This window comes from Ammospiza nelsoni, chromosome 2 (assembly GCF_027579445.1).
Source record: "Ammospiza nelsoni isolate bAmmNel1 chromosome 2, bAmmNel1.pri, whole genome shotgun sequence".
NCBI lineage: Eukaryota > Metazoa > Chordata > Aves > Passeriformes > Passerellidae > Ammospiza > Ammospiza nelsoni.
Window position 1 is genome coordinate 5,658,945 of NC_080634.1, and position 21,804 is coordinate 5,680,748.

Genomic DNA, 21,804 nt, shown 5'->3' on the forward strand with positions numbered 1-21,804 from the left:
TGCATGGTATCCTTGTTATTTCTTGGCAGAACTGCTAACTTGGGTAATATATGACTCCTCAACCAGAAGGGCAGTAGTTTGGAAATGTGAACACTGCACTGCACTGACAACATTAACATGGATGTGGGTTTGCCATGGGTAAGAAAGACTTTATTGATTCCCTCACCCATGTGTCCCACCTTAGCCAAGGCCATGTGTGAAGCTGTGGTGATGTGGACCCCTCTTCTCCATCCCCAGCATCCACTCTGGGGCAGCATTTGTGCTGAAATAAGGCAGCTCCTGGAGCACTTGGTTCAGGTTGGTGGAGCTCTGACACTTTTGAGGTGCTTGCAAGGCATGTGGGAGAGGGTTGGATCATACAGAATATTGCTGGGCTTCTGTTTTAAACCACTCAGAGCAACAGAGACTGACACCCACAGCCTCTCAGTGCTGAAACACAGTGAGGTGCAGGTTCCTCCTCCTGCAGGAGAGAAGAGATTTGGGCGATCTCTGCTCTCTAGGTCTGTGTGGGCATCAAATCTACTTAATGGTGGGGGAAGCCCTATCCCTCCTGCTGCTCAGTAACTCACTGACTGTGCAGTTTTACATTTAAAGAGCAGCTGTGTCACACAGTGCTGAAAAAAAAAAGTGGCAGTTTGCTGTTTTGTATAGAAAATGGCTTTTCAGGCTGACAACCAAAAGTAATCCTAGCCTAGGCTTAGTTTTGTTTAGTAAAGACAGGAACATCCATGAGTACTACACTAAAGCCTTCCTGTAAGCCCAAGGCAGCTGTGATAAAACAGTATATGGTGCCAGATTTCCTGAGGGCCAGGGCTGGATAAATGTATCAAATCAGGAGACTTTTCCAAGTATTGGAATTATTTTTTGCCCCAACAGAATGACATTGCCATTGCTTGGGCTCTGTGTGTGCTGTACCTTTTAACATGGCTCAGGAAAGGCTTTTTGCCAACGCCAAATGCGCTCACACAGCTGAGCAGTAACCATGGCAAGTGAATATGTGTCAGCTTTGCCAAGACATAGCCTGGCACACAATCCTTTCCTTGCCACTAGCTCGGCACCAGCCTATTTCAGTAGAAGAGGCAGGACTTATCTGTCAGCAATTCAAGCTTTCCTCTCAGCAGCCTGCTGCACAAAGAGACACAGGAGGTTTGTTCAGCCTGGGGAGGAAGGGGCTGAGGGCATTGGGAGCCCTAAGTGCATTCTTCAGGTTCCTAAGGGAGAGGAATTCCAGGGAAGATGGAGGCAGACTCTTGATAGATTTGCACAGCAAAAGATCAGAGGCAACAATGAGCAGCCAAGGAAAATTTTGCCTAAAAGAAACTCTGACAAGGAAAAAAATTGTTGAGATGGAGAGTGGTTCAGGTGTCTAGTGGTCATGGTGGGATCTTCATCCTTGGGGAATGAAGCTTGGCTGGGAAAAGCACTGAGCATTCAAGAGTGGTTCAGCACTAAAGCAGGTGTCCAGTGGGATGGACATGGTGGGATCCTCGTCCTTGGGGAATGAAGCTTGGCTGGGGAAAGCACTGAGCATCCAAATCTGACTGTACTGAGCTGGAGGTTGGGCCAGGTGATGCCTCCCAGCCTGAACTGTCTATCCCATGGGATATCCCATGCTGGAAGCCACTGCATGGTGGAGTGACACTGTAGGGGTGCTGCAGTGGAGCTGGTTTGGGCTGTCCCAAAGGCCACACCACGTCCCCAGGCACCAGCAGAGGTTGATGCACACACAGAATCAGCTGGTGAAGTGCTCAAGGCCTGGCTGGATGGGGCTCTGAGCAGCCTGGTCTGATGGAAAGTGTCTCTGCCCATGGGAGGGGTTTGGAACTGGATGATCTTCAAGGCCCCTTCCAACCCAAACTATTCTTAGGATTCTGTGATTCTATGAAATGATATTTGGTAGCTACAAAAGCTGCTTGAGGCCAGAATCGTGTTGTGTAACTGGTTTGGAAAAAGCATTAAAAATAAAATAAAAAAAAAAAGAAAAAGAAAAAAGAGAGTATGCTTTTCAACAGATAAAATCATGGAAACATAGCGGCTTAGGTCTGTCCATATTTTAATTTCAGCATCAAGTGTGCCTTTAAATCCATCTGAAAGTGCAGAGGACTGCATTTTAGCATTCTGTCAACAAAAACCTGTGTGTTTTAAAGCTTGCTGATCTGGGATGAAGCAGCACTGAATGGAAATGGTGATTACAGAGCTACTGACAGAACATTTTGAAAAAAACAAAGAGTGTTGGCCTCTGCCTTGCTAGATCCAGCTTAGTACAGTGAAAGCAAACCAGGCATTTATTGGCTTCCAAGGTGGAAAAGCTATATACAAAAATGCTCAGGTAAGTTTTTCAATACATACATGTTAGTTCACAAAAGAGTCACAGATAACCCTGTAACCCTGTAAAGGAATCCATGAATTGCCAGTGAGCATCATCACCTGAACTCATCACAAATAAACTCAAAGGAAATGCAGAAATCAGAACGATGTGGGAATGCTTCCAGCTTCAGAGTTCTTGTTTATGAAAACCTCAGGAGAGAAGAAAAAAGAAAATGGGTGGCTGGCTGCCAGCTGAGGCTATTTGTCATAAATATGCCCTGTAGCACCTTCTGGAAACCTGTGTGATTTCTAAATATACTCTTGGCCAAACCCCATGATTTAATTCAGTATTCTGCACCTTCCTGCATTACTTAAAAGGCTTCATTTTGGTTCTCTCTACAAACTGAACACAAAATAGCCTAATGCACTATAATATGTGGAAGAATAACTACAACTGAGAAGATTCCTTTGTACCTGTGGAGGGCCATGGACCCTTCTCCTCACACATGCACATCAGTGACTGTGTGAGGAGGAGCAGCACAAAATTAATTTCCCGTTTTCTTTTCACACTTTTTGTCTTCCCTGAAGGAGAAGCCCTGGGGCTGAGAGGTGGGTGTAGGGCTGGGTTTTCCCTGTAGCAATTATCTTGTTCCCTGCGTGTTTCTCCCAAGGCCCAGGGATCAGTAATTCACAGCTAAGCAGTTTCAAGCCTGTTTCCAAACACATGCAAAGAAGAAAGTTTAAGACCTATGACCAAACTCTGACTTGTTTTTTACCCCTGTGTGGAAGTTGAGTTGCCAAGGCATAAAAAAGATCAGAATTTGGCTCTCTAGAACTTATTTTTAAAGGATTTCCTGTTAAACTTGCTCTCTAAAAGGCAACCAACAGCTAACCTTGCCCCACAACCTACCAACACAGATCCCTCCAAACTCAGGAATATCATCACTTTAGGAAACAAGAGTTTTTAAGTAGCAGTTACAGAAAGAAAGAACAGGCAAGGCCTGATCTCAGCTCTGCATTAACTGGCAGTGATACCAGAAGGTGTAAAGCAAGAGGTCTCAGATCAGATACAATAACCTGCTCCCTCAGTTCATTTCTCCATGAAAACTGAATGTGTTGTTCTCTTTGCAATACTGCAGACAAGGAGACAAATTTCAAACCAAGAAGTCTGAGAGCAAGACAGAAAGCCAAACAATCAGAGACTGTGGGACTAATCTGGTGTCTCGGCACAACCAAACATAGATTTGTTTTCTTAGTGAAATGAGTTGTAGTGAATAAAGTTTCCTGATTTTCAGTCAGCAGGGGCTCTGTGCTTTGTTAAACTCATAACTTGATTCTCCTCTTCCTGTTTATTATTCTGAATACAGAGAGTTATGAGTGGCAATGGTTAGAATCACAGAATCAGAATAATTAAAGTCAGAAAAGGCCGCCAAGATCATCAAGTCCAATTGCCAATCCAGCACCAGCCTCAAACCATGTCCTCAAGCACCATATCCATGTTTTTCAAACATTTCCAGGGATGGTGACTCCACCACTTCCCTGTGCAGTCTGTTCCAATGATTTACAATCTTTTCTGTGATTTTTTCCCCCCACCAATGTCTAATCTAAATGTCCCCAACGGTGCCACTTGAGGCCATTTCCTCAAGGTGTGTATTTAAGAGGAAAAAAAGAAAAAGATTCAGACGCCATGAAGGTCAAGTGGGAACACGACTGTGACATGAAGGATTGGATTTCACACTGATAGCCATCAGGAAATTCCCTGTCTGCACTTTTGCTTCCCTTCTGGCCCCATTCCTTGATATATTGTAATTGCAAGTGCTGAAGGCATCCACAGCCCAGTTCTCAGTGCAGAGGGAGGATGGAGAGGGCTCCAGATCAATCTCCCCTTGGGGGGAAGATGGGCCAGGAGCAGTTGTGGTGTCTCTGCTGCCCTGCAGAGGAGTCACAGTGGTGGTAAAATGTCAGAATCACAGAATTGTTTGGGTCTTTAAGAGACCTTAAAGATCATCCAGTGTCAGGGACAGGGACATCACCCACTAGACCAGGTTGTTCAGAGCTTCACCCAACCTGGCCTTAAACACTTCCAGGGATGGGGCACCCATGTCTAGGGAAACCTGTTCCAGTGCCTCATCATCCTCACCGTAAAGAATATCTTTGTAATGTTTAACAGTCTGAATCCATTCCCCCTTGTCCTGTCACTCCACGCTCCTGTACAAAACCCCTTTTCATCCTTCTTGCAGGCTCCCTTCAAGGCTGCAGTTAGGTCACCCCTAAGCCATCTCTTTGCAGGCTGAACAATCCCAATTCCCTCAGCCTTCTGTCACAGGAGTGACAATTAGCTCGGTGGCTCCCTCTGGACGCGCTCCAACAGGTCCCTGTCCCCCTCAGAGCTCGGTGTTCACCCTGCCCTTATTTCTGTGCCTCGCACGCCTCCTTCTGCCCCCAGCCCAGCAGCGGGTGCCCTTCCCGCGGCTTTGAGGGCAGCTGAGTTTCGCAGGGGCAGCAGAAGGACTCAGGTGCCCGCTCCCTGCCCTCACGGCGACACCGCCACCTTCCCCCCGCTCCCCGGGCCCGCCAGGGGCGGAGCCTCCCCGCCGTGGCCCCGCCCCATTGCCCCGCCCCCGCCGCGAGGAGGGCGGGGCGCCTGCGCACGGCCGCCACCGGAGCCGGAAGCGGGGCGGGCGGAGCGGGGCGGAGCGGGCAGCGTTGGGCGCCGCCATGAGCTTCCTCATCGACTCCAGCATCATGTTCACCTCGCAGGTAGCCACCCCTTGCCCGCCGCTGCTGCGGCGCGGCGCCTCCGGCCGGCAGAAGGGCGAGGGAGCGGGGAGGTGCCGCCGTCACCGGGCTTCCCTCTCCCTGCGCCCGGTCCGTGCCTGGAGAGGCGCGGGGGCGGCGCCTGGGGGCGCGCGTGCGCAGCGCCCCGCGCGGGGGGCGCGCGGACCCTCAGGGGCGGCCGGGCCCGACCCAGTCCAGTTAAATTTAAACTTTAGCCCTGCTAAAAGTTAAATTTAAATATTTAAACTTTAGCGGGAGACCCGAGCTCCGCTTAAGTTTAAATTTAAATTTCTCCAGTTAGGGCAGACAGGGAAGTTCACCTTGCTGGTCTGTGCCGAGTGCTCGGTTTGTTTCTGGTGCTTTTCACCAGGGCTGATCCCGGGCAGTTGGACCAGATGAAAATGCGTTTAAGGGATCGCAGAGGGATCTGGTGGAAGCTGCTGAGCTGGTGTGAAAGTTTGGTTCTGTGGTGATGAGGGATGAGCTGAGGAAAAGGAACCTTCCCCCTCTCAGCAGCAGGTGGTTGTCTTAGACAGACTTCAGTGCACAACCCTCATTCCTGACAATTTTCAGGACAGCTTTTGGCTGTTTCTTAGAATAATAATGCCCTCTCATTTGATAATACTTTGATTTTTTGCTTACAACGTGCTTTTTCACTCTTGGTGTCTTGAAGGGTTTGGGTTAGCATTAGAGGATAGCTTTGGTATTGTTAACAGTTCATCCAGAACAAAAACATCCACTTTTTTTTTGCTTTGAGTTCTGAGCTCTAACTTATCTGACAGCTTTTCTTTCATTTCTGATGGCAGCTTTAAAATCTCTCATTACCTTCAACAGTACCAAAAGTTAGATGTTCAAGTTGCTACATGTAATTGTTAAGTGCTCCAAATTTTGCTGAGTTTGCATGTCACATTCACCTGCAGTGTCTTAGAGTGTGAACTTTTACCAAAATGTCTTTCTTTGCTTTTGTACAGTCCCTAACAAAGGAGAGTCTAATCTTGTTTAGTTCTTGGTTATTATTGTACCTACTTATCTCTTTATGTTTTACTTATTTTTAAAAGTTTGTCTCTATCTTTTTCCTTCTTCCCACTGTTAAATGTGGAATTACTTGATGCAGATCTCATTTGCTTATCATACTTATTTAGCTTATGACCCCTAGATAGGAGGCTTATGGAATATCTTTCCTTTTTGCTAGCAGCTGCTCTAAAGTCTGAAGTCCTCCTCAAACAAGTTTTGCCAGCTGTTACAAATCACTCATTCGACCTCATTCCTATTTCAGCTGTTCTTTCAAGGCAGCTCTGTGTGATCTTCTTGCCCAGCATTCCAGGTGTTCCTTGTCTGTAGATCATGTTGGTGTGTTACCTTTGCCACTGTGGCTACTCCTGATGTGCAGGGAGGTAATGCACAACAATTCCTTTGTTTTTGCCTTGGAATGTTTCTCATCATCATGGCAGGGTGGGCAGAAAGCTCTCGCCTTCCCCTTGTGCTCTGAGGAGATACACTGACTTTATTCCATGATATCTGACATATACTGAATTTTGTCTTTGCCTTGGACAAAGCTACTTCTGTAAAAAATACTGAGTATTTCCTGAGTTCTTTTTTTGCCTGGGTTCTTTTAAATCATTACACTCCTTTCAGTCTGATGAGGAATAGATGGGACTACCCAGGGAGGCCTGACAACACAGTCCCCTTTTACTCTCTGAAGACAGGTAATTGCAATTTTGGCCACCTTGTTCAGTTTGTATTTACTTCATTTAAGTCACCTGCAAAATAGCTGACATTAAGTTGGTCCCTTGTGGAGTGTAAAGAAACTTTAATTTTGTAATGTGCTTTAATGACCACTGAAATGCAAAGTGTAATTGGCTTTTTCTGCTTCTCCTGCCTTGTCCATGTGGCTTCCTGCAGCTCCAGGTTGTGGTTTGAGGCATTCAGCACTGCCTTTTGCCCACCTCAGAGATCCTTGTAGCATCTTTCTCCCCTGTCAGAAACTGACAGTGTGTTAGTGTCTAACCAGATGTACTGTAAAGACCTCTACAAAAATTCACATGCACTTGTGGTCTACAAGAAACAGCAGATGTTTTTATCAAATTTACTCATCCCTAGAAGATGTGTATTCAAGTGTTTGCTTTGCCTCCATTTCTGTATTTCCTGTAAAAAAACCCATAGGCTTTAATTCTGTAGGTAACAGGAATCAAGGGTGCAAAGGATTCTGGCAGGCCAGGAACTGAGCAATTCTGAGAATTTAGGAACACCAAAATCTGTTGTCTTGATTAGATCTTCCTTAAGGCCATACCATTTTGTATCTGCTACACTTAGATACTTAAAACATTATTTTTTCCATGGTCCCATGGCAAGTTTTAATCTTTTGTGGATCTTGGGTGCTTTGGGTGAGCTGTTTTCCTTCCATTTGTTTAATTTGCAGTCAGCAGTGCAGTGGGATTGAATTTGGCAAGTTGCAGGATGCCAATGTTGATGCTTTGTCTCTTCTGCAGGTGCTGTTCTTTGGATTTGGGTGGCTCTTCTTCATGAGAAAGCTCTTCAAGGATTATGAGGTGAGAAGGAGCCTTTTGTTACAAGTCTGTATCTTACAAAAAGAGTATCTTAAATACTCCTTTTTATAGAAATTTTTAAAAACTGCATTTAGCCTTATTCCTCTCTTTAATCCCTTTAATTTCATCTGCAGTTACTTTCTTTTTAATTTCCTCTTGTGCTTCTGTTGGAAAGACTGGATATCTGAGAAAATCAGTTCTTCTGTGGCCACTGAAACTTTCCATACTGGCTACTGTTAAATAAAAAGAAATTTGCAGGAGATGCAGGGGTAAAAGGAAACAGAGGGAACTGTTTTGCCTTTTAAAGGTGGGTAAACCCACCTTATGTAAGGTGAAATTTTTGAGACAAAATCAAATCCAGTGATTAACTTTAAACTCAGTGAGATGTGTTAATTGCAGCTGAATTGGTTGTGAGGACTGGATGGGATAAAAATGCCATTCTCTTATCCATAGTGGAGTATCAGATTGTAGTCTAGGTCAGACATGGTTTAAATGCAAGCCAAATTCAGACCCTGACAGTTTTTCTGTTGTGGATTTTATTTTAAAATCTTAAGGTTAGTATCAAAGAACTCTCTTAGTGTATGAGTTTGCCCTCTGTTTTCCAAGAGGCTTTTGGCAGATAAAGGGCTTGGGGCCTTTAAGCAAGAGACCCAGCTGTGGGCCATCATACTTTGTGATTTGTTTTGTTATCTCAGGATATCAGGATGCCATTCCAGGAGTGCAAGTGCCTCATGTCTCTGGGTTGTTCTCTGCTTTGCAGGTGCGACAGTATGTGGTCCAGGTGATCTTCTCTGTGACTTTTGCCTTCTCTTGTACCATGTTTGAGCTCATCATCTTTGAGATTTTGGGAGTGCTGAACAGCAGGTGAGTCTGGGAGCCCACTGGGGACTGACCTTGTGCTCTGCAGCATCTTCAGTGTAACTTCTAAATTAATGGATTAGTCTTGGATTGGGGAAATCATGGAGAAAACTGTCAGCAGCTCAAAATGTGCAGCAATATTTATTTATTTGACAGAACATGTCAAATAAATAGTAGTCATAAACTTCCAGTTTTCCATGCAATTGCTATTAACAATTGGTCTGGGTCCTTAGGGCAGGGCTTTTGCCTTTGATGTTCTCCATTTGTGAAGTTAAAAGAACTGATTTCTTTTATGGAAGTATTGTAACTCTTCAGATCATGCTAGGAGCACTTTTCAAATGCTAAAGACTACGGAATGTTTAAGCACTGTTTTTTCTTTGGTGGTCAGGGGTGTGAATAAGATGTGAAGCTGATTGTGGAGTGAAAGCTAGTCTAACAATACAGGATTTGTGAATCAAAGGTGAATCCTCCCTTGGCAATAGGATGAGGAGCTTTACATAAAGGGGATGTTAACAACTGTCATCTTTGGAAGTCAGTAGGAAAGAGAAGATAGAACAATAACATGTAGAGACTAAGTTGGGTTTCTTCTTATTCTGTCTCATCATACAAATATAAGAGAGCAGTCAAAGGGGTTGAAAGGCAAGAAGTACAGGACTGATGAAAGGTAATGTTACTTCTGTATATTATTAATACATGGGGCTGGTAGCCAGAGAGATCACTGAGGAAAATGCTTTTGTGAGCTTCAATAAAGGGCTAGACTTCAGTGTAGATGAAAATGTTTGCTTCTCAATTAGTTAGGAAAAAGTGACAAGGGTCCTTGTCATTTCTTCTTCCCTGAGGATAAGAATTAATGTTGGGAATGGGGACATGTATTTTTCTGTTCAAGTAAAGTGAAAGTTCAGTTCAGCCTAGATGAATCTCACCTGCATTTGAGTACTCTAATTTGGTCAGAGGAGTATTCATCATGTTGGTCTATATATATATATTTATAAAACCTTACTTTGCAAAGTCTTGCAGATGAGACAATTCACTCTGAAATGAAACATGCTGACTTATCAACATTAAATATTTTAGTCTTTTCAATATGAATTAGGTTTTTTTTTTGACTCAGCTGTTCATTAGAAAATTAATTACTGCTTATACTTAGTTTTGATTTACTGTTGAACTAGATGAGCAGTCAGTCACATGAATCATGCTGCAACTGGTATTAGTCACCATAGAAAATACAGTATTTGATAAAAGACCCAGTGTGGTTTTCTGGATAGTTATTTAGTTTTAAATACACATCCTTGACCTCTTTTATTTAAAAATAAAACCATACAAAACCCCAAACCAAACAACTCCCTCTCTTCTACCCTAATAAAAATAAAAACCCAGATTATTCTATATTCTAAGCCAAAATTATTCATTGCTTGATGTAGTTGAAAATATTTCACTGACATGCAATTTTCTTTGAGAAATTTGTTGTATTATGATTTTGTGCTAATTGGTGTTTTGGCTTTATTTCAGCTCCCGATATTTTCATTGGAAGCTGAACCTGTGTGTCATTTTGCTCATCCTAATCTTCATGGTGCCCTTCTACATTGGTTACTTTGTTGTGAGCAATATCAGATTATGTGAGTACTTGGTTTGTGGCAGGGGAGCTGCTGATTTGAGACCAGAAATACAAATGAGAAATAGTTTTGGTTGCTGTCCTTGAACTTCCCTCCTTGCCCTGATTTTATTCTGGCTAAATACCTTCTCTTTGGACCTTCATGCTTTATCATGAACCACTCATTGAACAGCCAGGAAATGCTTCACATGACCCCAGAAAATGCTGCTTTTCTTCATGGGTTTCAACAGAAAACTGAGCACTTAGGAGTGATATTACTGGGATTTTTGTTCCTTTGCAGTTTTAAGCTTGCAGCCAAACTCTGCAACCCTTGGCAGGGCTGTGTTTTTCTGCTAGGGGGCAAAAGAAATGAGGCAGAGAAGCTCAATAAATCACTTCTGAAGCAGAAAAGCTCAGTAAATTACTTTTGCTGGTTTTTTTTCTGCTGTCTGGATGAGGCCTCTTCCATGGGCTAATGGACACTTAACCCTTGAGTTGATACGCATCACTGTTTTGTGTGAAGCTTAGGCACATAGGTTGGGAATATTAAATATGTAGTTTTGCCATGAAGATGGAATATTTAAGATTAATTTTTCAGATCACACAAGGAAGGAGCAGTGAAATGGTCTCATGTGGACAGCAGAGCCTTGTGTGAGGTGCACACTGCAAGCTGTAGCTCTGCCAGGTGACACCTGCTTTGGCCACCAGTTCTCAAAGTAGCATTTAGATCAATGTAGAAATGTTGCAAGCTATAAAAAGCCCCAAAGGAAGAGCCTATTTTAAACACTCCCATTCTCCTCTCCATTAGTGCACAGACAGAAACTGCTTTTTGCCTGTGTTGTGTGGTTGACATTCATGTATTTCTTCTGGAAGCTGGGAGATCCATTTCCTATCCTCAGCCCAAAACATGGTGAGTTTCATTTTATTGCTGATTTCTTCCCTCTTGCAAATAGGCTTTGTTATTTCACTTTTATTTTGGAGTTGTTATTATCTCAGCTCTGCAGTTGGGACTAGAAAGAAAGTTGTAGAAGGTAGTTCCTGGAACTGAGGGTCTGCTCTGCTTTGAAATCTGCAATGTGAAGGTTGTGATAGAAATGGGTGGATACATCTGGATTATTTTCATTAGTTTTCCTTCAGTACCACAGGAAAACTTGCAGGAATTAAGTTCTAACTGAACCTAGACTATGTAAGGATGTGGTGTACTGTTGCAGACACGGAAACTTTATCTCCACAAAAAATTGATCACAATTTTTATTCACCTACTTCTTTCTATTGTAAAGACTAAAGCTAGCTTATTTAAAGAGTAGATCATCAACTAATCCTTAATCTGACATTTTTTGAGTCAGGTTTTTCTTTCTTGTGGCTGAAATCAGATGAGTTTAGCATGAGTGGCTGTCCAGTTGTGTCCAGAACACAGCAGTGTGCCTAAACTCCAGACTGTGGCCAGCAAGGGGCCTGGCAGTTGTGCTGCCTTCGGTACAGGTTCCTGCTGTGCCTGGGCCCAGAGGCTGTGCAGTTGCATGGCACTGGAGTGTGGCTTGGTAAGTCCTGCTGGATCCAGAGCTGTTGTGTACAGAATTAGCTTGGGTGTCTCTGTTGTGGCCATGAGTATTTTCAGTGTGAGATGCTGTGTGCTCTTGGGCTAGTTTGGGTTCAGCAGAGCTGGCATGTGCCTGGCTGTGCTGGAGGCTTGTAACACTGTTAGAACCAGACTGCTTGTCACTGGTGTTACCTGTGTAACTACACTGCCCTTCTATTTCCCCTGCACTGGAAAATTGTTTGGATATTGTTCCCAACAGGTGAAAGTCAGTCCATTTCATGGAAATTGGTGAATGTGTCTGTCTGCATACAAAATTCTCAGCTTAGTCTTTCTGTTCTGTGGGAAGCTGCTTGACTCTGTACTCACATGAGAAGTTGGAGGATACCAACTGGTGTAGGGTCTCTTTACCCTTTGATCTGTGATCCTAAAAGTTTCCTAAGAGAAAGTGTGTCTGTGTTTTGTAATTGTCATTTGCCTCTGAAATCCAGCAGGTGATGTACAGCACAGATGCCTCTGCCCAGTGTCCAATTGCCAAGAAAAGCTTGTATCCATTGTGAGCTGCAGAAGGTGCTTGAGTTGGCAGAATGTAACAATCCAGTGGAAACTTAGCCATGGGGTTTGGGTAATCCTCTTTAGGTCACCACAAGGTTCTGGGAGGCTGTGTAACACCTGCAGATTGCCAGAATGGGTAGTGGGGTGCTTTCTGTTTTTAATTGTACTTTACAGGGTGTGATGCCTCCACTTAAGAGTTCTACAGTGCCTTATTGTACCAGGTGTGGACATGAGGTTAGAGCAAAGGATACCTCGTGTTTGTTCCCTGCTGTGTTGTTGGGGTGCTGCTGTGGGTTTCATCAGGGAGTGGTGACCCAGTTCAGGCAGGTGGGGATGGGGATGGCAGTGTCCTGCAGCCTAGAGGTGCACCATTGAGCAAGGGCTCCATTTCACTGTAACTTATCTAACAAACCTGAGTTTGGGAGCTTGTAGTAGAAGGAAGGTTATGCCTAATGACACACCAATATTCTAATAAAGCTCCTGCCTCTGTCTGAGTTGATGGAACATTCATTCACTTTATGTGTGAGCTTCATGGGGAAGCATTGCTCCAACCAGTGGGATGTCATGTCATTCTGAAGGCACCTCTGTTCTAAGTGCTGCAGTCTGACAGTGTGTGGGGCAAAAGGCCAGTGTATTGTAGCACATTCTGTAGCTCCTGTAAATCTCTGTGCAGCTGCACATGACTGGTGTCTCAGTTTCCCTTTGTGAAGTCTTTTTGCCTTGTTTTCATCATTCATTTCACTTCTCTGAAGCATGAAATGTGGTTTGGCGCTCAGCCATCTCAGCTTTGCAGTCGTGTAAGCTCTAAATGTGCTGTGTGTGGCAGCTGCTCTATAACCAGCTCCCTAAAAAGTGAGTGGTGTTTACTACACATGGCACTGTGTCCTGGGAAGGCAGGTTGAGGTCTGTGGTTAAGAATAAATGCAGTGCTTGGTGATGGTTACAGCACAGGCTTGAGGTTCATGTTGAACTACATGTTTTAGAGTCCACTTGGTGCTCAGGTAGAAGATCTTGGTGGTGGTCACCTCAACAACGTGTTTGTGTCAGCCAGATGAACACTGAACAGCCAGGAGCAGCTTAAGCTTCCCAAGCCCACTGTCCTACCAGCACAGCTTGTGTCTGATCTGGAGGGGTGCTTCTAATGGGATTGGGGGTTCAGATGCTTTTAGGCCATTTTGCCAGGACCAGCTGGTTTGGTGATAATTGCAGAAGTGCCTTTCTGGAAGCCACTCCTTTTTAAGTGCCTGGTGGAAGATTTGGGTTCCCACCTCAGCAAATGGCAAACATATTTTATTAGTTTGGAACCAAAATATTGATATTTAGTCCTCTCCACATATCCATATAGCTGTCTTAAGTTTCTTCATAGCTGGAGTTCCCCATCCCTGTTTCTAAGCTTGGTAATGTGATTTCTGAGGGAGACTTCCTACCCCTTTCTCCTAGTCCCTGTCTGTCCTTCCTGTTACCTGGGGTCATTGCAGTGGGAAGGCAGTCAGATTAATTAAGCAGCTCTATGTTATGTTAGGAAGGCACCAAGTGTGGAGCAGAGTGAAGAGAGCAAGGTTGCTGATGCCATGTTTTTCCCTCCCTCAGGAATCCTGTCTATAGAACAGCTCATCAGCCGTGTTGGTGTGATTGGGGTGACACTCATGGCTTTGCTGTCAGGATTTGGGGCTGTCAACTGTCCATACACTTACATGTCCTACTTTCTCAGGTAACTTCAGCCCTGTGAAATACTTGTCTAGCTTTTTGAGATTATTTTTTGCTTTTCCTGTGACATTGTTTCAAGGTTTTTTTGATTTTTTTTTTTCTGAATCTAGCTGTTGTCATGTCTGCATGCTAGAACCATTTCCACTGCTGCTGCACATTCCCCTTACACAGTCTTTTCTTTGCCTCATAGGTATGTACACATCTCTGAAATGGGGTGGCTGGCCTAACTGGGGTCTTTATTTTGCAGGAATGTGACAGATGCAGATATTCTGGCTCTGGAGCGACGACTCCTTCAGACCATGGACATGATTGTTAGCAAGAAAAAACGGTGAGAGGACAACGGTAGCATGAAATTATTTATCTCAAGGATTTGCAATCATTGTGGTATAAGATGGTTCTCGAAATCTGCATTGTGTTGAGCTGTGTGCTGTTTTGTTCTGGCCTGATAGATGACTGTTTTTAACACCAAGTAGTGCCCTTTGTGGCTGCAGTGGCACAGGTTAGGCTTCCAAGACCATTTGTAACTCTGCTGGCAGCATAACTGAGCGGTAGGATGGGCACCTTTCTCTCCTGCTGAGTCAGGGACCCTTAGGCCTCTGCAGCTCCTCTTACTCGTGGTTTCAGGGCAGAAAGTGGTTTGTACATGTGGTGGATCCTGGTCAAAGCTGCAGCAGGGTAGTGAGCTGGTGTGGACACAGCTATGTTCTTGCAAACAGCAAAGTTCATGCTGGTTAAGTTTTGCAGAATTTTAAAACATTGCTAATGTGGATATCCTGTAGTACATCAGAACTCTGCTGGCACTGGTTTAGCTTATTCCATGTCCCCCAAGCTAAAAAAGAACCTACTTTCAGAAACAATATAATTTCATTTACACTAGAAAGATTTTTGTCTGCATATTTCACATCAGTATTACATGTTTCATGTCTTGCTAGTAGTGCAGAATAAATCCAGTTACTGGAGTTACTTCAAAAGTTTGACTATCTGACACAACAGTCTCCCAATTTTACTTTTGGTGCCTTAATGTTTCAATGGAACCTTTTAACATGTGCAGGGCAGCTTTTAGGTAGCCTAACCTTGCCAAATTTATCACCATGTATAGATCTGCTGATGAGTATTAGCTCATGGAAGTGTAGTTAAAGCATAACCCCCTCTGTATTGGTGGTCATGTGTGAGATGGTAAGTAGTGAGAGAATTTAATTACTGAGGTTTAATTGATTTAATTGACTGGAAGCACTCTCAAAGAATGCCACAGTTAAAACATACTGTGTAGTGCTGTTTCTGACTCTGCTCTTTTGTTTTGTGCAGTGTTTTTGGATCTTTGGTCCAGGGAGAGTGGTGTTGGGGTAAAAGTCAGGATGCTAGAGGCTTGTAACTAACTAGCACATTCATGCCTCTATGGCCAGGAAATCTGAATATGGCAACTTCCCAACCATTATGAAGAGCCATGTATTAATCACTCAGGAATTATAATAAAACTCATGTATATGTTTAAAAAAAAACTCAACAAAAACCACAAAACAATGTGCAAAATTAAGTGGTCTCAGAACTGTGCAAGAAATAGCAGAAGCTTGAGTTCTGTAGATTCTTGTTCTCTTTTTTGCTTTGGCAGAGAGCTGTGGGCTTGCATGATTGGACTATTTGCTCATGTAAAAGCCAAATTTAAAAGGTTAGATACGTATCAGTCCAAATGCAACCAAGTAATTGGCAGAACAAGTGGGAATAGCAACATTTTCCAGCTCGGGGTAATGCTGCAGTTCCATAAATTGTCAGTGGTGTGCTGGCCACCTTCTCAGTACTACTGATAGTTCAGAACTTATCAGTGAGCACCAAGAGTTGTAAGGCAATAGAACATAAAGATTTTAGTTTCTTTGCTGATGCTGACATTTCTTGTCATCCAACCCTTATTCATGCTAGCTTTCTAGTCAGGAGGAGATAGCTGTGAAAGTTGTTTGTCCTGATGGTTTTTGCACAGGAATCACTTTTCTGTCCTTCCTGAGCACCATCAAGTAAAGCCTTATGGAAACTCACCTCTAAGGCTGTCAGATTCTTTATACTTGTTCTTGCAGGTGTGACATAACTAATCCTCAGGTTTGAAATGCCAGCATTCTGATGGCATTGCTTCATTTGTGTCAGAGCCAGATCAGCTGATGTGACACACAAATACCACACACTGTCGTTACCAATCTACACACACAGAGTGTGTGGGGTTTGCCTGTGCATCCTTTCTGTGAGGTCTCCAGAACTCCTGTGTGGATACAGAGATCCCTGCCACCTCATAAAAGAAAGGATTTGTCTTTATGTTTCACCTGGGTATTGCTGCATTTTTGCTGCAATGCTGTGGATCATTTGGGACGGACCATGTGAATCTGTGTACTGTGAAGAAAGCAAGGATTAAAAATGCATTTCTTACATTTGGCAGCTATCAGGATTCTAATATCTCTGTTATTTGTAGTCTGTGGCCATATGTGCTTTTATCTGTATGTAGGATGCCCTAAGGGTGTTTCTTTTGCTGATGTCAAAGGAATGATGGAATGATTTTTAATTTTTTTTTTATTACACTGCTTATCAACATCCTTGAAGAGGGCTCAGTGCCAAATGTAGCAATGCTGGAAGGAAGAAGGAGAAGAAAGGAACTAAACACCACAGAATCATGGATCATCCTGAGAGAATAGTTTTAGCTTAGGAATGGATAGCTTGCTCACAAATTTCAGTGGGGAGAAATGTGAGGGAAGGAGAGCAGAAGGCAGCAGTGCTGGTGGGGATTATGCTGTGGTGCACATGGAAGTGTGAGGGATGATACACAGCAGCTGCTGCTGGAGTGTTGGATTTAACTTCAGGAGTCACGCTCAGATGGCCTGCAGCATCCAGTGCTTCAGTCCAAGAATGGATTGGTGTGTTTGTGCTTCACAGCAGCTTGTCATGCAGCCCAGCAGTGAGTGACAGCATGCAGAGATGGCTCTGCACACCATCCACAGCTCATGGCTCCATGGAAAAGGTGATGTGTCCTGATAAAGGTGTCCAAGGGGAGGCAGGAGCATGGGAAGTCTTCTGATTCCTGAGCTTGAGATAACACAGTCATGTGTTTGAGGAAAGGAAAGCAGCTAATCATATGACTGAGAGATCCATTTGAATTCTGAATGTTTAACTGGGTTTAAATCCTTTAGGGCTGAAACAGGATCCTGAATGGAAGCCTTGGGAAGTGGCTCATTGAATCTCACTTGATTAGATCTGGGCTCTACTCCAGAGCTAATCAGGGTAATTTTATGTAGCAGGATTGGTGTTTAAGGGAAGAAAAAAGGGTCATCTATTTTTTGGTGAATTTAGTTTAACAGCATCTTCTAAGAAACTGGTGGATTTTTTTTTCTTTTTTTCTTGTTTTGATTTTTCATGAAAATATTATATTCCTAAGGACTTGTATTTTCTACTCTTTCAGGATAGCAGTGGCTCACAGGACAATGTTCCAGAGAGGAGAAGTGCATAACAGACCCACTGGCTTCTGGGGAATGATAAAAAGTGTTACAACATCTGTTCCTGGCAGTGAAAGTATCCTTCATCTGCATGCTGGCACCTGCCTTGGGTGGTGCATCCAGCTTTCTTTGTTTTGAGAGGTAGGATGTTAGCTGGGACAGTCACAAAGCATTTGTGTTTCAACACATTTCAAGCCTGATGTCTCCTGGGAAGTTTGTTCTTTAGCACTGTGACCTTTTGCCCAGGCCTGGGGCACAGTTTTACTGTGACACAGGCAGAAGTTTTATGTTTCTGCCCTGCTCTATAAATGTTCTGTTGCATCACCATGGGTGAGGTGTACAGCAGATTGTCTAAGTAAGATGTGCACACTTACCAGAGATTCATAGAATGGTTTGGGTTAGAAGGGACCCTAAGATCATCCAGTTCCCTGTAGAAGGAATCTCTTGGGAATGACAAGGGGCTGTACTTGTCTAACAGAGTTGCTTACCAATGGTTTCTGTCAAACCACTTGAAGTGCATTTTTGCATATTTGAGGCTGAGGACTCTTTCTTGCTCTCCTTTCACACTAGCTGCTAAAATCAGAATTTGGCTATTTGACAGACTATTCATAGTAATCACTAATCTCTTGCAGCAGTTACTCAGCAGTTTTGTTTATGAAGATGATGTGAAATGACATATTGTGGGATGCACTTCAGTGCCAAGGGACACTGGTCAAAGTGGAGCAGCAGAACCAGAGTTTTTGAGAGCTCTGGTTCTAATCTGTGATGAGTTTCCCAGGCAAAGAAAGAGAGTTTATTGCACAACTGCCTAAATACTGTGACCTGCCTACCTCCTTAAACTGCACTAGTGTGCATCAGGTTCATCCTTGAGATTTCTTTCTTGCTGTTTTAATGAGGACCATGAAGTCTGAATTACAAAGCTGATCTGGGTGTAAGAAGAGACCAAACCATTAGATGTGGCCCTTGAGCTGAAGGTGGGGATGTTTTCTCAATTAAGAATTGGTGATGTGTTCTAGCCTTGACTATGTTGGTTTGCCAGATCTGTCCCTTATCCAGCAAGAAGTGGATGCCTTGGAAGAATTGAGTCGGCAGCTTTTCCTGGAAACTGCTGACTTGCATGCAACAAAGGTACACAGCAAATAACTGTGGTGTTATTTGGTGTTATAACTGTGGCCCAAATGGTGAAATGTTGTAATGCACTGGAGTGAGGATCTTTTCCTTTAATTTTGGGGCTAGATGACAGTTCAGATCCATCCTTGAGTCTGCCCCATGGCCCTACAACTATTTACAAGCTTATGAATTAACATTTAGGAGTTCAGAAAATTTGAATTGAAATATGTAGAGAGATAGGGCTGTGTTTGCTACTGTTGGTGTTGCACTACAATTTTATGTTGTGGGTGATTGTGAAAATGACATATTTTTTAATGTTCTGCTCCTTCTCCCTTATTTTGTATTTCCAGGAGAGAATAGAGTATTCCAAAACTTTCCAGGGAAAATACTTTAACTTTTTGGGTTATTTTTTCTCCATCTATTGTGTCTGGAAAATCTTCATGGTATGTAAATGTTTTATTTCATTTTTTTCATGGCTGCATGCAAATATACCCTGCATAGTTTATGCTATGCATGCAGGTCTTTAAGTAATGCTCTAGTTTCTTTAAAATCCAGAAATTCTGAAAGAAACTGGCCCTTGATTGAAATAAAGCTCTGGATCTGGCTTTTTCTATACAGCATTGCACCAGTAATTCTTACAAGTTTTGTGTTGCTTTTGGCAATCTGACCGCCCCCTGCCTTTTCTTGGTGCTACAATGAGCCTCACCTGTGAGAGTGAGAAATGCTTTTGCCTTTTTGCTTTGAATGTAAATCCATTTATCTTGCAGGCAACCATCAATATTGTATTTGACCGTGTGGGGAAGACTGATCCAGTCACAAGAGGAATTGAGATCACTGTAAATTACCTGGGAATCCAGTTTGATGTGAGTCTTTATTAATTCTTGCAGCCTTTTCAGCAATTCATATCTTATCTAAATGAAATCATCCTGCTGCTAGGGAGAAAGTGATAGACCCTGAGAATGTGGCTTTCCTTTTGACTTATTGAGGAGGAAAGGAAAATGCACCATGGATGTTGCTTTCACACTGATTTTATGCTGAGATGGGGCTGTGGTCTTGTCAGGGAGGCAGTGGGTTTTTTTGTTTTGGAGAAATAGAAGCACTTTAGACCATCTGCTTAGATTAATACATTCAGCTCCAGAGTAATTTTGATTTTTTTATGCAAATAGTTGTTCTGTCATTTACACAATCTATGAAAATGCGGTTCTTTCTGATTGGTATAAACTAAATCTCCTTCTCTTGTGTTTGGAGTAAACAGTTGCTAATACATTTGTGAAAATGTCTGTTATATAAACCTTGTCTACAATAGATATCTGTACAATTAGAGACAAAGATTCTGAAAAATTGGCAGCTATACTAGGTGGTGTAAATGAAGTTAGTGTTAAAGTTTTGACTGTGTTCTTTTCATTGATACAGGTAAAATTCTGGTCTCAGCACATTTCCTTTATTCTTGTTGGAATAATCATTGTTACCTCTATTAGAGGGTTGTTAATCACACTTACAAAGGTAAGAACCAGAACTCTTAAGTGGTTTTACACAGAGAAATTCATTATCAGATCTTTACCTTTTGATGGAACAAGTACTGTATAAATACATATTTCAGTATGTATTTGTGTTTAAATATCTGAATATAAATTCTTACACAGAGAGGAAGGTAGGAAGAATACCTTTTGCAGGATACTTCCCCAGTCTCTGTCAGGAAGGGATCTAGATGTTAAATAAGATGTTAAATGTAAGCAAGGGCTCAAAATGCTGCTGTAGCCAAGGCTTATTAGTAAGGTTGATGAGATGGTGATTAAAAGCATTTGCATTACTTAATTGAGGCTGCTGGTAGGACTGAAAGGCTCTGAAAGGTAGACTGAAAGGACTTGACCTGGCCTTTGGTACCCATGCTTAGACTTCTCTGTATTGTTCTGTGATTTTTAACACAAGGTGCTGCTGGCTGGGGAAGATTGATGCAGACTAGGGTTTATGAAAATTTGAGGTTTATGAGAGTAGTTTACAGGTAGCCCTCTAGAATGTATGGTTTTGATGAGGTATTTTGAGATGAAAAGGTATTGAACAATGTGTACCTTTCACTCTGTCCTAAGGCACATCAGACTTACCTGACTGCTTATTTCCAATGTTTTTGGGTTTTTTCTCTAGTTCTTCTATGCCATTTCCAGCAGCAAGTCCTCCAACGTTATTGTTCTGCTGTTGGCGCAGATAATGGTGAGTATGGAGAACGGTGGGCACACCCACGTGCGCTTGTGCATGCACACCTCGTGTGTGCTTAAACACATGGCAGCATCTCTGTGTGCTGCCCTGTCAGCCCCAGAGGCCAAGGCAGTGACTGCTTGCCTGCTTTGGCTTGCAGGGAATGTACTTTGTGTCCTCAGTGCTGCTGATCCGCATGAGCATGCCGCCGGAATACCGCACCATCATCACCGAGGTCCTGGGAGAGCTCCAGTTCAACTTCTACCACCGCTGGTTCGATGTGATATTCCTAGTCAGTGCCCTCTCCAGCATCCTCTTCCTCTATTTAGCACACAAACAAGCCCCAGAAAAGCATATGGCCCTCTGAGGCACAACTGCAGCCATGCACTGCTCTCTGTCCCGTCAGCTGCGCTGCTGCAGCTCCTGTGGGTTGCACAACTTGGAGAGACAGGACTGCTCTGTGTGTTCTGGCTCCTTGAACCTCCACACATGTCATCATCAGGCTCTGTGGCTCGTTTTGTTCAGTGCCACAGCTGGAAGGGATGGGGGTGTGTGTGTTAAACTTGAAACAGGTAATTGCCAGGCAATAAAAGCAATGCTGGATACACCACTGTCCAGGGGCATCAGAGCTTGTGTGGTGGGCTGGCTGAGGGAACTCCTCCTGCTGTTGGAACATGATCTTCACAGAAGGCACCAAGAAATGTGATTTTTGTTTTGAAAATCAACTTATAATTGGGATTTGGAGGACAGCAGTTCTGGAATTGAATGTTTGAGTCTGTGGAATTAAATAAGCTTTTGTAATATGTGAGTATCACAGTTGTTTTTTGTCAGTCCCAAAGATTTGGCTGGATTTGAGCCAGAAGGTGGTTGGGATTTGCAGTTCCAGCAGGAGTGGAGTGAACTCCATTTCTGTATGCAGAAATGATACTGTGTGTATCACTATTACCTACTGTCCTTAGGAACTGGAGATTTGCTTTGTCTTACTGAGTGTCAGCTTTCTTTTCTCTCTCTGCAGAAGTGGAACTGAGGTTTTGGGTTCCTCTTTGGTAGAGTTCAGTGTTGAGTTGAAGACCACTGCCATGCCTTGTTTACATTGTATGTTAGGAGTTTTATTCTTGTGACTTAAACTTTTAGGTTCTCATTGCCACTTTCTCA

General features: G+C 43.3%; 1 protein-coding gene across 3 annotated transcripts; it reads left to right on the forward strand.

Annotated features, from left to right (window-relative positions):
• The first annotated feature begins 5,003 nt into the window (after positions 1-5,003).
• GPR89B (G protein-coupled receptor 89B) lies at positions 5,004-21,452 on the forward strand. Of its 3 annotated transcripts, none has more exons than XM_059466261.1 (14): positions 5,004-5,067; positions 7,575-7,634; positions 8,392-8,495; positions 9,999-10,105; positions 10,889-10,990; positions 13,763-13,883; positions 14,127-14,207; positions 17,313-17,422; positions 18,386-18,474; positions 18,807-18,899; positions 19,224-19,319; positions 19,870-19,959; positions 20,599-20,664; positions 20,810-21,452. In XM_059466261.1, the coding sequence occupies exons 1-14, from the start codon at positions 5,026-5,028 to the stop codon at positions 21,014-21,016; spliced, it is 1,368 nt and encodes a 455-aa protein (XP_059322244.1). In that variant the 5' UTR covers positions 5,004-5,025; the 3' UTR covers positions 21,017-21,452. The 3 variants fall into 3 exon arrangements, with proteins under 3 accessions (XP_059322244.1, XP_059322246.1, XP_059322245.1); XM_059466263.1 differs by having other exon boundaries at positions 20,832-20,908; XM_059466262.1 differs by lacking the exon at positions 5,004-5,067 and adding an exon at positions 6,446-6,479.
• The last annotated feature ends 352 nt before the right edge of the window (positions 21,453-21,804 follow it).